The 15613-nt window shown below is 35.0% G+C and overlaps 1 protein-coding gene across 1 annotated transcript; it reads left to right on the plus strand.

Moving 5' to 3' along the window:
* Positions 1 to 774: 774 nt before the first annotated feature.
* Positions 775 to 4569, plus strand: LOC120346486 (uncharacterized). The gene is made up of 4 exons (XM_039416245.2): positions 775 to 1082; positions 2374 to 2555; positions 3541 to 3712; positions 4199 to 4569. The coding sequence occupies exons 1-4, from the start codon at positions 896 to 898 to the stop codon at positions 4303 to 4305; spliced, it is 648 nt and encodes a 215-aa protein (XP_039272179.2). The 5' UTR covers positions 775 to 895; the 3' UTR covers positions 4306 to 4569.
* Positions 4570 to 15613: the final 11044 nt, after the last annotated feature.

Below are 15613 nucleotides of genomic sequence, written 5' to 3' on the forward strand. Positions count from 1 at the left end.
CAAAAAATGTTCTTTTCGTTGAATGTATGGGTGTACGTCTGTTAGATAACAGTGGTTTTGTTTGATTTACTTGAGAGAAATCACCAAATTTACCCATGGAATTATAACTAAAATGGAGTCTAAACTCCCTTATGCTAAAACAACATCTCAAAAACCTTGTTATTTTTTTTATATAATGATGAGTGACAAAAATAGCTATTGTCAAAAATTCAGTGTATGTTTTTTAGTGAGAAGTTTAGTTTATACTTTGAAAAATGGAATATCCTAGAGCAGTGTTCTTCATCACGAGTTCACGACTCATCAGGCACAGCCAAATTTTTTCGCGACCCTCAAGAACTAAGATCAAAATGACGTAAAATTTAATAATACAGAAAATTAAAAAATAATAATAATATTAACAATACCTTTAATCAGAGCGATGTGCTTGCCTATCTCACAAATAGAATGAATCTTGGCTCTGTTTCGGTGATGGTGGCTCATTACTGACTCCAAATCTTTCAAATTTGATCGATATTTTGTTTTTAACAAAAATTAGTATCGAAAAAAATTTAACCACGTCTCCCATCGAACCCTTTACGACCCACATGGGGTCGGGTCCCCAGTTTGAAAAGCCCTGCTCTAGAGAATGTTTTATAAGAATTCTATTCGATTTGCATATTATCGTAGTGATGTATCGCAAAGCGAAATTGGTCAAAGTCAAGGCACGTTTGGTACCAAACAGCAAAAAATACAGCTCATGAATAATGGATCGAGTAATAATTTATACATATTGGTTTATATATTATATCACAGTGTGACGTCATAAAACGATTAAAGGTTCTTTAATTTAAAACTATGATTAAAATATTAAATATTTGATAAAACAAAACACACAATTGAACTCGATAATATCGTAATGACACCGAAAACAGAGGAAGTATGCAAGTCGCCAATTCCTCCGGGGATGAACTCTCCTGAGATGTCATCCAACAGAGCTATAGAGCGCCCTGTGTGGTCAAGTCAAGGGACTCTTATAAAGAGACAACCAGTGCGGCATTACATACCTAAGACTCAATTTTACTATTCAACATCTGAATTATACGGTAAGAAAAATTAAACACTACTTGTGTACTCTAGTAGCTTACTTACTACATGCAAACTTTATAGTAAAAGACATTGACACGCAAGATATTGGTGCTTATAAATACAGCATGTACTTGATGAAAAATTTGAATAAGTGAACATTTGCATCCAGAGTTATCTATACTTTGGAAATTTTGTTTGCACATAGATTACGCATGCATCTGTGAACTACTTTGAAAAAATATGGTATTTTAAAGGTATCGGAGTCAGAAATTAATTGAAAAAGGTACAATAGTGTAAAATCGCGTTGTTGAAAATGAGTGAGGTTTGAATTTTTTAAGATCACATGCAATCACCGCAACTGATCTAGGCTAAACTTTTGCACAACACATATTGTGATAGCCTGTAGCAGTCTGTTTTGTAGTCACGGCGAATTTGGTGATAATTTTGAATCTTAGATGCGTCCGTGAAAATATTCAGTTCTATTTGTTTTCATATGCCTAAATTAAATCACAAAGAACGGTGATGTATAATATTGTAAATTTCAAATATTTGCAAACAGTCACCTTTATTCAATACAAAAAAGTATTAAAAAAGCCTTCAGCCCAATAACCGAAACGCAAAATCAACATCCATCAATCGGTGCATTGCGAAATTTAAGCTTGAAAGCACAATATATGTAATGAATGAGAAATATAGTACCTTGATATAAGGCTTTATTCAACTTAAATTTAAAGCACTCTTAGAATGAATCTAGGGTAATATAACACAAGCAAATGTTATTAAACAAGAAAACAAATACGTATCGAATTGCTGATGCTAACAGTAAGCGGCTCAATAGTTAAATGAATAAAGTTGAAAGAATTAACATACTACATCTACAGCACAGCAATGATTGGTGTCTAATTTAAAACGCCACAGCAATCATCGCTTGACTGCAGCTGTATAAACAAATAGACACATTGAGTTGCATTTCCAAGTTATCACAATATGCACGTTTCATATATGCGTCGGGTCTGATCTGAATCAATACATACTGTATATATGCAATTATACACGTCGGCCAAGGTGCAAACCCTTAAATTAATTATTGGTGGCTACAATTTCAACTAACCGCAGTTGTAATTCTACGCGCTTACACATGTCTAAAATACAAATATTTCAGTTGTACAAATAGATAAGATGAAATCACCAGTGGAAACAAATTGCCCTCAGCAAAGCAGCATGGGTGTTTCAATAATTATGGATTTACATATAGGCGAATGCGTACAAGCGGTTGTTCAAGTGAAAAAATATTATTTGAATTTACAGCTTCCGCAAATAAAACCAGACAAGACTACGAAGCGGATACACGAAAATTTGTTGCACAATCTTACGGAAATAATGATTCAGAAGCCAGAAGAGCCTTCTCTGCTCCTGGTGGTCGACGGAAAACAACATCATCTAAGTTACCACCATTGTCAAGTCAAAATCAAACATCGACGCCTGTAACTGTAAGTTTATATGGAAAAATATAACGAAACGTCACTTGATTGTGTTTATTTAAATAAATACTGGGTCATGGAAAAATAAAATGGACATACATTGTGTAGATTAAATTTAGATGCACTGCATTCTTGCGGAGAACGATTAATGAGTTCAGTAATAAGTGAAAGCAATTAATAAAATAACGAGAAAATTGGTCGGGGACCGAAGACTTATCGATCGAAACTGCGGTTTTGATTCATGACTCTATAGTGACACCGCGTGTCCCATCACTAATTAATTAATAACTCGATAATTATACGACATGATACATCCAAAATCAATAGGCTTCTGGTCTGAGATATGATGAATACACATGCAGAATTTGGAGCAGATTCAACCTCGCCTTCTTGAGATATCGCGTTCATCTAACAGACATACAGACAAAACCTATCAACATACTTACCGATCTTAAGATCGATAAGTAATGACTGGATTTGCCTTAATATTGACGTTATTAATCTCTTATATAATAAATCACGTTGCGGTTCAGGCTGGTACAAACTGCTGTTTGTCGTCATAGCTATTTTTTATAATTATACTTTCGATTGAATTTTCAGTGAAATTCAGCGAATGAATATATTGCACTCTGATCTCCCAGACCAGTTAGGTCCCCAAATATTCATTATAAGGAGGGTATCAGATATTTTTCTGTTGGCGATTTGTAACTTATAAATATGTGTTTATGTATTTGACTGACCATCTGTGATAAAAACTGATGATACTTACACCACTTTCTGGATATTCAAATACAGTTAAAATTTGAATAAGCAATTAAAATGTGCTGTCACATCTTAAAAATTGCAGGAGGGGGGAAGGGGTTTCGGGTGGTGTTACTTTGAACATTGCTATCAACAATGGCATATTCACCTTTGTCAGGCCAACGGTTTCGAAATTATTCATCTTTTTCGTTTTTCAGATTGACTTCAGTAAAAATATTACGTATTATTTCAGGAGAATCGGCAACGAATAAGACCGGAAAACGTACCTTGGGTAAGCACTCCAGTTCCTGGTATGAGAACGATCCCTGAATATGATTTATATCGAAAAGACGCGCTTCAAGAAAAAACTAATTTATATCATGTACATTCCGGACTTTTACCCAAGTATATGGGATATGTTCCAGGTATGATAACATATTACCTTTTAAGAAGATGATATATAAAAAAAATATCATTTTAAAAATTATAATATTCTGTTGTGAAGTAACAAATAAGAATTGGGAAGTATCAATCTACGATCTACGTAGTTTTTTAATGACACGAAACAATCAAATTTTACTCTTAAAATATGATACTTCCGATTTATACAATTTAACACTGTGGGGAAACGTACAGGTGAAGCATAAACGTGATTTTAGTGGCATGTAACCCCATTCAATACAGTGAATAATAATGTAACATACCAATTCGAATCCAATGTTCAATTCTAACCCTACAAGAAGATGTAACAATAGAAAGTTAGCAAAGTCAATGTTTGTGTCCTGTATCAACACAATGTTCATAAATGTGTCCCAAAAATCTAGCAGTTGCGATGTCTGTAGCGCTGCGACATACGTAATTACCAGCTGGAGTATTCTAGGTATTTAACGATATATATTTTATTTATACAGGCTTGAAATTCAGATATGGATCGACTTTCGGAATGTTGACTTATAATGCAAAAGAAATAGGCGTTGGACGGAGTGCGACATGGGGTGGCGCAGTATCTTTGTTTTAATATTATTATTTGACGAAATTGTGATATTTATATATTGAATTGTTCTTGCTTGCATCTGAGGGGTATAGGTTTGGTACTGACATGTACCGTTTGTCGTAGACACGTCGAGTATTTCCTAGACCTAGATAAAGAGTATTTGTGTATTTAAAAAATGGGTGAAATGGATCTGTCCTTGATCTTAAAATGGGATTCAATTCTTTGTGGACAAATAATATTTGTTTTTGTTATTACTTCTTCTTTCGTAATAAAACTTTATCTAAAGTATCCCATATTTTCATACTATTACTTTTATCTTATTTTGCCACTACACCCGTCTGCATTTCTTAAAACAAACTGGATAAATAATCTGATGCTAACCATGTGCTTTTAAGCTACAATTATTCTACTTACACTAGTGTTGATCCACTGGTCAGATTGGACCGTTATGAATCATACGACATGCTTAGCCCAAGTTTAATGTTTATTGGGTTATTTTTAAAGCAATGACAATGCGCGAACATGGAACGCTAAGATTGTTAGTTCCCAAATTTCACCAAGGAATTATTATTTAACTAATATAATTACCATTATTGCAGATTTATTACATCATCATTTAAACTCAAAATAACATTCAGGATTCACGCAATGAATTTGCAGGGTTTTTATTCAATATTTAATACGAGAATAAAACAGGCACAATAGAAGAGTAAACTCATAAGAAGGTCAACTATCGTCTTCTTAAATATCCGCATCCGACGAGAAACATCTAAACAGGCGCAAAAGTTAAAAATCGGAATAAATTCGCGAAATCAATCCGTAATAGCTGTCTTTAACATATGTCGACGATATGAACGCATAGTTGTCCCAGGAATACAAAGCCAAACTTCGACGTTCGCCGTTGCGTAAGAATGGGTTTTTGTGAAAAAAAAGAGAACGCGGAAATAGCTCAACAGCATTAGAATGTCTATCGTTCTGGATGCCTGTTGTATATATATTAAAAATACCCGATATTCGACAATTCGTTAAAAATATTCGAAGTATTCGATTCGATAAAAATATTCTATTTTGCCCAACCCTTGCGATCTGTAATCACGCCAATAATCTGGCGAAACGCGTGGTAGTCCAAACACTGATATAACTCAATAAAACCTCCATTAAATGTAGTAAATTGTACTACTTCACGAAAGCGTGGTGGATATGATTGATATTTCGTATCTCGAACACAAGAACAGTTATCTTTTTCGGATAGTTTTTTGCCACATAGTAAATGCTATGATCTTTGCCATCAAAGTATGCTCGGGTCCTGTACGAAATTCATAACGTGAAAAGATACGCCCAGCGGTAAAAAATTGTTGTAATGAAATACAGTTTGTTTGTCTCATTCATTTCTCTCGCAAGCGCTGACAAAAACATTATTGAATGATTTTGGCAATGGGAGCAGCATATTAAATTGTAACAAAAATGAATGAGGTTGTGCAAAAGTGAGAATACCTGTGATAATAAGAAGGGGTGACGTGGAATGAAGAAGGCCGAGCAAAACCGAAGCGCGTGATCGGCGGTGCATTTGAAGACCACGTATTACCCGTGCGGCCGCACATCTTTTCCAATAATATGAGGTGCTCCGAAGGTGCTGACCGCCCCCAGGTGTCCACCCCTGACCGAACCCTGTCTTCTCAGGTGATTCGTAGAATCAAGCTCTGTGTGATTGGTCAGCGCCAGCAAAGTCTTACTAAAATTCTCAACTTCCTACCTATGTGAGCTAGGATTTTCTTACCTAAACAATATTAGGAATGAAAAAGTCGAGAGACTCAAAAACACGCAAGAAGAGTTAAGAGTATGTCTCTCTCACATTCGTCCACAAATGGCAGCAGTAGTAAAGAAGCACCAGACACAACAGTCCCTCTGACATTCACCAATATAATTCTATACCTGTTACTAAATACAGGATATGTTGTATTTACATGAATAAAATCCCCCTTATCTGGCCTTTGTTTTTTATTATTTTATAGCAAAATGACTTTATGAGTAGAAAATTTTCATGTTTTGTGATAGGTGTGCCGTGAATATTTAAAGAGCTCAATAGTGTGCCGCGATGTAAAAACGGTTGGTAGCTACTGGTTTAACGAGATTGTAAATATTTGTGCTAGGGGAAAGATACTTGTTGGTTGCAGGTCAGGTAAAATGGCAGATTATTTGAAGTCACAGAAAAGCGAATCTATATCGAGTGATGGAAATGTCTTGCTTCACACTTATAACCTTCAACGTTTGGTCCAACCCAGATTTCCTCAGACAACAAGTCTACGACAACGACGAGAAACCAATGACAAGGTATATGATATAATATAAAAAAATTGGCCTCATCTTGAATAGGAAACTTCAGAAGATGGCAAACTTTTGTTGTTTATGTACGATGCTTCATTAGAACTCATGGACTCTGCGGTGGTTTCCGAGATTAGGCATACGCAGTCGCCAAACTATTTAAATTTCTTGCCTGGGTACGCTTGTCATGAGGTGATTTTTAGTAGTTCAACACCGGCATTCTATAAAAATCATCCGTCAGATAACCATGAAACTTCGATAAGCTCTGGTCCCTAGTCGCATAAAATATGGTCGTCGTTGCCAGCTATTCGATGAGGATATCAACCCCGTCTTTTACGAAGTTAAATCGAATAGAATAGATCCATCTGACATTTGTAAACCACGCAGTAATTTAAATTGGAACAAGTTTCAAACATAGCACTGCATTTAATTGTTCTGTAGCTGCTCAAAAAATTCAATCTTTTTTTCATATGGCGCGATTCATATGGCAATTGGGTTCACGTGTCCTCGTCCCTTTTTCTAACTTTAGCTAGAAAGAGATTACCTTGTTCATGTTCATCCTTTATTCCCCTATTATGGCCATGCAAATTTGCGATCTAAATGGACGATGCCTCTCGAGCGCATGATAAGTTGTAATCAGACAAAATGTTTTACGTCCGGTGTTGGGATTCAGGGGGTTTCACACAGTGCGAAACCATTTTTGGAATGTCGAGATAATCAGCAAAACAGTTCTCGCATTTTATTTTGTTTTAGACGTTAGACGATCGCAGCAAGTGGATACCGCAGCTGATAACTAGTGTTATATTTGGCGGTTCGAAAGTTATATATTAGATTTATGTAAGTCTTCTCATGTTAATGTAGCTTATGTTACGTTATATACAGCTTATTTTATAGAGCTGTAAGTTTGACTGGGATTTCTGAAACGACTAAACCTGTTGCTTGGGAGATACAGAAGAAGTGGACCTGTTTTCAAATAATTTTCAATTCCATCAATGCTTACTTCACTTTTCAAAATACCAGGCACTTTTAAAAAGCTGTGTCATTTCTAAAACGTTAACGTTCCGTATCAAAAGGCTTTTCGAAATGAATTCAATTCGCTAAAGTGGGTAATATTTCGGAGACGGAAAACTTGTGTATCTTCGTTGGCCGGGGTTCACAGGGCCACAACCTGCCTGTTTTATACTTGTAAAAATGTAAAAATGTTTTTAGTTATGAATATTTTTCATGTGATCTGAATGCGTGAAGTCAATAGGCAGCTGGGCAGAGATCTTTGTGCATGTGTATGACATATTGAAAAAGCACAAAATTTTTAAAATACATGCAAGTAGCACAACTTATTATTATATTTTGGTATTACCAATATTTTAGATGCTTCTGATTTTTAATTAGACTATTTGAATTGATAGCTGGCGTTTTAATACGGGGCATTTTTTCAATCGATCGAGGTAATATTTACCAACCTTATTACGTCGATCCGGATAGAGTTTATACGGTTAAGCAAATATTCGTATTGATGATAATGATGACCAAGCATCTGGATTTTACAAGAATATATTGTATTATAAAAATAATTATGTTTCATTTTATCGCGCATATCGTTACAACAATTTCAATTTATATGTGGAAGGCTATAACAATGGCTCGGTCAAAAAATGGCCATGACATAATTCTATCAAGTGTATTCAAAGTCTCCAGTTTGTCGGTTTTCTAATTTTTGGTACGAGATTATTTTCCAAACGTAACGTAAAGTCACTCACACATGCGAATCACAGCTCTGGTTCACTAAGGTAACTAAGCAACCTAACGCGATCCGCTAAAGTTATCAGTTACAAGTTATCGACCAAATTGCTATAGCTTTAAGCGACAAGGTTTATTGAAACTAGGAAGAAAGTGAGCAATGAAAAACGGAAAATATGGAGTTTAATCCTTAATCCAAAACATCATAAATCGATAAATAACATCAGATCCGTTCAATTGACGTGCCTTTTCTGATGCCCAGGGCATCAGAAAATGCAGCCTATTATACGTAAATTCAAAAATACTTCGAGGGATAAACAAAGTATATATAGATGTTGTTGTACATGAGAATGAATAAATTAAAGGTCAGGTAAATGTGAAATGTGTGTATTATTAGATAAATCATCAAACTAAGCAACAAACGCATATATAAGTTTAAACTCATTTATCTACAACGTGCTGCACGGGACGGCTGTCCCTATGGCCCATCCCTGATCACGATGATTTCTTAATGGGATCATCAAATTTCCAAATATATTCGATTGTATATTTGTTAATGTGATGACTTTATGGCTGAGATGAAACAGTTCTTGCAAATTGTTTTGTGCTCATATATGCATATGCTCGGAGTAGACGAGAACGAAACACCTTTCCATTCTACTATGGCGTTACGTTAAATGACTCATGAAATCAGTGAAAGGAAACTTTAAATCTTTTGGGTATTCAAATAGCGCTCGCGTCAAACAAATCAATATTTTCTGGTACATATATATTGTGAAGCAATTAATTCCGCACAAACGAGGTGTAAGGGTATTTAGCGTAACACGATGTGTACATCGAATAACACAGTTTGTGTAAATAATGGTTCCATTACATTTGAACCCACGTACATTTGAACCCATGACAATTGCACCTGTATGCTATTGCACCTATGGAATTTTTTTTGTTTCACGGATAGTTAAACCCATACTAACCCTAACCCATGGGTTTTAGCACCCGCATATAGATTGAACCCGTGGATATACGCATGGGTTCAAATGTACATGGGTTCAAATGTACGGTCACCGTAAATAATACACTAACACTTGGATTCCTTAACGCCAAGTAGTACTGCGTAATAATTACCTTGATTTAGTCCTATAAATAAAATTTTGGGTACTGTACTAAGACATACATGTATTTAATTGTATACTAAATCAATAGGAACATGCGAAGCATGAATGGATTAATATTTCTATTCACTCAAAATCGAGATTTTGAAGTTGTACCACTGTTGCGATTTTGGCTTCTAAAAGGGACAGTCGTTTTCCTTGTAATATGTGTTCTTTGCCCAAGTCACCGCACGCCTAGCTCTTAATTCAATTGAACGAGAAGTATCGCATTTAATCATTTTTGCAGGAATAAAATACCTCCGACCAGACACTTTCTCGGTCACAAGGGGGTCGAATCAAAACAAGGTACATTATGATGTACAACTGATAATGGCAATGTTATAATTATGATATATATTTTTGCTGAAGTTTATAAACATATATATATTATGTTACTAAACTCGTTTTCACTCGCGCTGTCAGTTTCTTGTAAACCCTGTTATTGTGTACCATGTTTACTAATCGTTTATCCCTCAGGACAAATATGCTTGCACTTCTAATTAGAGTACTTTAATGTCATCTTCTACTCCATCACGTGATCAAATCGCAACAACAGACTATAATTTGACGCGACGTAATTGCGAACAAAAGATGTTATTTATTATGGGAACACAAAAGCATGAAACGTCCTAGTTCCCTTTATCCGATTCACCGAATTATGGAAGGATAAAAGGACAAGATTGTTTAGAATGAGTTTATTTAAACAGAGACTAATTGGAAGTGCAAATCTTACTAGAACCGGCGGGCACAGCGACGGCCTCGCGATTATTGCAGATTATGTTTGTTGTCTTTAGGTCAAAAATTTGATCACAACGAAAACAACTTTTATTAAATTCTGAAAATTTAGATAAGGTGCTTTGCTTACAGAAGCTATTGTTTTTATCAACTAACTGATTTACGAGTTATCAGAAAAGAAATTAATTAATACTGTACAGGCAAATTAGCATTTTGCAGTCATAACGTATAGTTAGTTCATTGTATCAGATGTCCTCCGCGCAGTTTTTACTTATCGTGAGACAGCTGCAGGTTAATTAAATTGCTGGAACATTATTAGTGATACGATTAGATAGAGTGAACTCAACAGAACAAAAAATATGGGAATAAATGTAAACGCGAATCAGTAAGCAAAGCACAACTGTACCAGAGATCAGGAAATGTTTATTTGATAAACTAACAAAACGGAATATAAGGGAATTACAAACGAGTCGAATTTTCCCTAAAAAAGTCTCATTTAGAAAATAGGGGCATGTTCATGATAGATATATAAAGCCGGCTTAAAAAGTGAATAAACTCGCTTGTCTATTTTCTGTAATAACCCGTGTAATTCATATTGATTCATACCCAGTTCAACTCAAATGCAATCACTTAGTTTGTGCTTTTGTGCGCGATATAAAATAGTGGTGTTTATACGTTTGCTTGTGTGGAAGGGAAGAATTTGATATGTACATATTATTCTTTCTAGCAAATATCGAAATTTACTGACTGGAACGCTATTTTTCAACGATCAATGCAGCGGCGACACCCGCACCCAGGCGTCTGGCACCTTGACGACGATTAACTGTACCTAACGGGGATTTTTAAAGCCTAATTCCACTTAGATAGATTCAAGCTCAAAAGGATGTAGCGCAACGGGGGGTCGCTTAGTTGAACGACGAAGTTGCGCCATAGATAAGAAAAAAGGGCGAACAAAGGACGATGCTACACAAAGGCGCAGAAAAATATAACACGCTGTTTATTACAAAGTATTTAGCCCGACGGTGTAATATTGTGGAATGACATTGAGCAGTAATAAACTAAAAAGCATATGTAGTTATGTTAGAACAAAGGGGGAAATGAGTTTCATTTTTACCAAAAGTCTGAATTTGTCAGTCCACGTTCTTGACTCTAAGATAATGCCATTACTCTCGCGTTTTTCAGCTTGTTTCGAGTTTTTGCAAGAGTATACAGAATGAGAGAATTTAGTTTGAATAAAAATAGAAGTGGGGATTGTATTGTCATTATACATATAAGTTTATTGTCGCTTTTTATTTTGTGAGGTATTATTTACATTTCAAACTGTTTAAATCTTGTTTCAGATGTTGTATTGTACTATGTTTTATTGATAATGAACACCAAACATGAAAAAGTTCAGTCTATCGCCTGGATTCTATTGCCAATTCTTCTTTTCCTGATACTGGTTTTTATAACTATTTTCGTGAACCATGCTATCGGGTTTTTGCTTATATTGCCCTGCCTTGTACTGTGCCATCATTCAATAAGGTACACTTGGACTCAACTCTGCGGACGATCGCAAAAGAAAACTACAGCATATAAGACATCAGACACCGATAATGTTACGGTACCTATTGACACATTCGACCGAAATTCCGATTATTACGTAACAGAAATCTCTATTAACGCTTCAGTAAACACTGCATCGTCTCCATCTATTAGTTCAAGGATTGATTCGGTTATAATCGCCAATGACAACGACTTACCACCGTCTTATGAAGAGGTACAAGAGCACGATCGACTCCTTTGCATTGGAGCTACAGACGTTTAGAGTATCAATATGGAAAACCAGATTACTCACTGGTGATTGGAAGAATAGCTTGCGTTGTTGGATTCAAAATGCTGATATCAATAAATGACCTCTGAACTTTATCTCAGAGAGAAATAAACAGGTATACAAGCAAGTCAATGCATTACAGAGGGCCATTCATAAACCACACATAATTGCATACATGTTATTAATAATAAACGCGAACGTATAAAGCAATAAACAACAAGTAAAAACAGTTACAGTATATCTGTGTTTATCTTAAGTGCGATAAGTTGCATCAAGGAAAAGAATCAAACATTAATTGAGGTGTATTTTCAATAGGCAATATTGGGGGCTCCCGAAGTATGCGAACCAAGATGGCGGACATCGGAATGTAATATGTGTACTAGGTTAGGGTTAGGCCATAATTTTAAGTATAAATACTACGGGAGGCTCTTGGCTAGTCTTCGAACTGATAATAGGACTAAAATAAGGAAAATTGAAAAAAAAATTATGGCCTAACCCTAACCTGTTACCCATGTTACGTTCCGATGTCCGCCATCTTGGTTCGCATACTTCGGGAGCACCCAATATTGTAGGTGCCAAACCTTGTTAATGAAACTTTACAGCAAAAACGTTTATATATTAGATACATGAAGTATTTTACCTTTTTTGTTCAGTTACCAATTTCGAAGCATGAAGGCCCAATGTGACTAAAACAGGAGATTGTTTCTAAAATGTGCCAGCTTTATTGCCAAATACTTCATAACTCTATTTGATTAATTTCAGAGCTTAATCTAATTTTCATAAGTACCGCTTGTGATTTTTCATGCCTATTATTTGATTGCATAAAATATTACCTTTTGAATGTTTATATAATTGAAAACTCGTCGTTCTGAGACGTTTGTTTTTATAGTAAGGTTCTGAATTCATTTTATCTGCTTTTTCTTGAAATATCAGTACAGAGGGTATCAAATCTTAGAAAGTGAACATTCAAAAATATAAAAAATTTGCCAAAATAGGAATTTTTCTTTCTGAAATATACTATATAAATATATATTCATCTCCGATTCATAAGCAATATAACAATATGTTCTATTGACTCAAACTTTTTTCAGATTGACATCGAATAAAGTCCTTCTGTGCTCGCAACCTGGGAGTTTCAACTCGGGCATGCATATCACCATCACTCTTGTAATGAAACCATATATCTGTTACCAGGCAAGGTTCGTCGTATCTTCCCAAAGTAAAATCTGATGATTCTGTTTACTTTAGTTGTGTATCCTCAGCCTTTTTAGTTCCAAATATATCCTGATATGAAGGCAATTCGTCCGAAGTGTTTTGTGCGACCTCGCCCGCGTTTCGGACGTAATCAGGACACTCAGTTCCAACATCGATAACGTAGCATTCACTGTATCGCGGAGGGTCGTCAGCGTAAACGGATTGGCTCATTCCGTTCCCTCGACCAGACAAATTAGGTTGTGTAAATTGTTGGAGCATAGATATTATCAAAATTGAAACGAAACCTAGGGTGAAAAGGCTGATTCCAGAAAGAAGTAGTGGGTTCTTTGGAACCTTAATATCGCCACCTGTCGACGTTATTCCCCATATTATCATCAATACGCCAAGAGCTAAAAGGAGTATTCCGGTTGTTACGCAACAGTTTTTACGATCTTGTATAATAGGTCGTCTGAGAATTCTGCTTCTATTTGCAGGACTTTGCATATTTTAAAATTATATTATTCTTCTGAGAAAAATAAGTTTTTAATATAATACAAATCCATAATTGGCGATTTTACATTAATTACCAGGACACTACTTAGCCAAAGTATTGTAATTTTGTATCAAGTTCATCCGAGACACATTAAGGACTATGATAATAGAATACCATACAAAGTATCCCGCTTGGATGTGAAAATGCTTCGATATTATGAATATACGTCTAATTTTGAAAAAAAGGAAAAACAGTTATATATATTCCAATAAACGCCAGCGATTATTTACTATTGTATTATTCTAGTAAATAGCATTAGGATATACCGTGCTTCAAATCAAGAGACGACTGAAAAGTTATTCACCGCGATTATTTGATTTATGAATTCCATGTTTTGTTTTAATTTACTAGTGTCGTCAATGTTTAGTTTTTGCGACAATACAGACATATTTATGGCATAACGAGCTAACGGATTTTGTAATATCGAACCATTTTTATTTTCAGTCATAGCAAATTGAATGAAAAAAGTTAATAACTATTGCGCACTGGTATAATTGCTAAAACACGTTTGTTCTAAGCCACCAGAACATCAATTTCTACAACCCCCACCACACTGTCGCAATTGCTGATTTTTATTACTTTAAATTCTAAATATATATTATATATATAAACAAACTTCGATTTAGTATGAGTTAAAATAACACGTAAAATCACTCACATGATTAAAATTAGATTATCGATATTATTGAAGTGGGATATAATTACAAATCAAATTTGAACAATCGCTAAATCGAAAACAACAATTAAATCGCACCAATATATTCCATTTAAAATGGCCTTCTAAATATTCCAATTATATTTTCATGTTATAGTTGATGCATAAACGTGTGCTGTTTAAAATTCGTGATGATGGTCCCAACCAATACTTTTGCGTAAATGTAAAAAAAATACTACGAAAATTTTTGCGCAGTTAATCTGAATATTGATTATGGCATTCCACCAATGATTAATGCTCACGTGACCTGAAAATTAATTATGTCTGACAGTCGATGACTTAATTTATTGTCAAATATTGGCAGGGTGAATTCCCATTTGCGGATCAGCATGGAATGAGCTCGTATTTATAACAACCGTTAAAAATGATCATATAATTGTGAGTTGTCAAACCAGGACCAATGGACGATGTATATTTTAAATAAGTATAAGTTCATCCCGACTCCATAATCAGCATAATAGACGATAAAATAATTGATAAAAACAAATAAATAAAACTGATTATAGGATCGGGAGAGCAAACAAAACATAGATGGAAAGATATTGTTAAAAGAAATAGTACGTGTTCGCTCACCCAAATATATGTTACAAGGATCTTTTATTTGCATTCTGATATATTGTTCACAATAATAACAGAATTAAACAATGAGAAAAGTGCATTTACGTTTCAATTAAGTGGTTGGGGTGGAATGAGTATTAATACAAGAGTTCGCTTGGCACTCCTCTATGTTGGGTTTATTACTAAAGAAATTCTTAATTAAAGTTTAGAGCGTGTTCGATGTCTGATTTTCGGTAAATGCATTCAAGATATTGAAACTGATTCAACCATGTTGCGAAATATTTCGCTTGGCACAGACGGCTTTCCTCTAAATTCAACAGCGTTTTTCAATTAACGCGAGTGAGTTGGAAAAATGGAATAGTGGTCAATTAAAACAAACATTGCTTGGCGAAGTCACCAATTTCAAGTTCTAGCTACCGGTTCGAATTGTACGGCACGCGTGAAGGAGTTCATCTACATAATTATGCTACCAATGAAATGCATATTATTTTAAATTAAATATCAGTAGGCTCGCGCAAAGGAGTTTATCTACATTTGCTACCAATGAAATGCAT

Source organism: Styela clava, chromosome 1, assembly GCF_964204865.1.
Source record: "Styela clava chromosome 1, kaStyClav1.hap1.2, whole genome shotgun sequence".
In the NCBI taxonomy this organism is placed as follows: Eukaryota; Metazoa; Chordata; class Ascidiacea; order Stolidobranchia; family Styelidae; genus Styela; species Styela clava.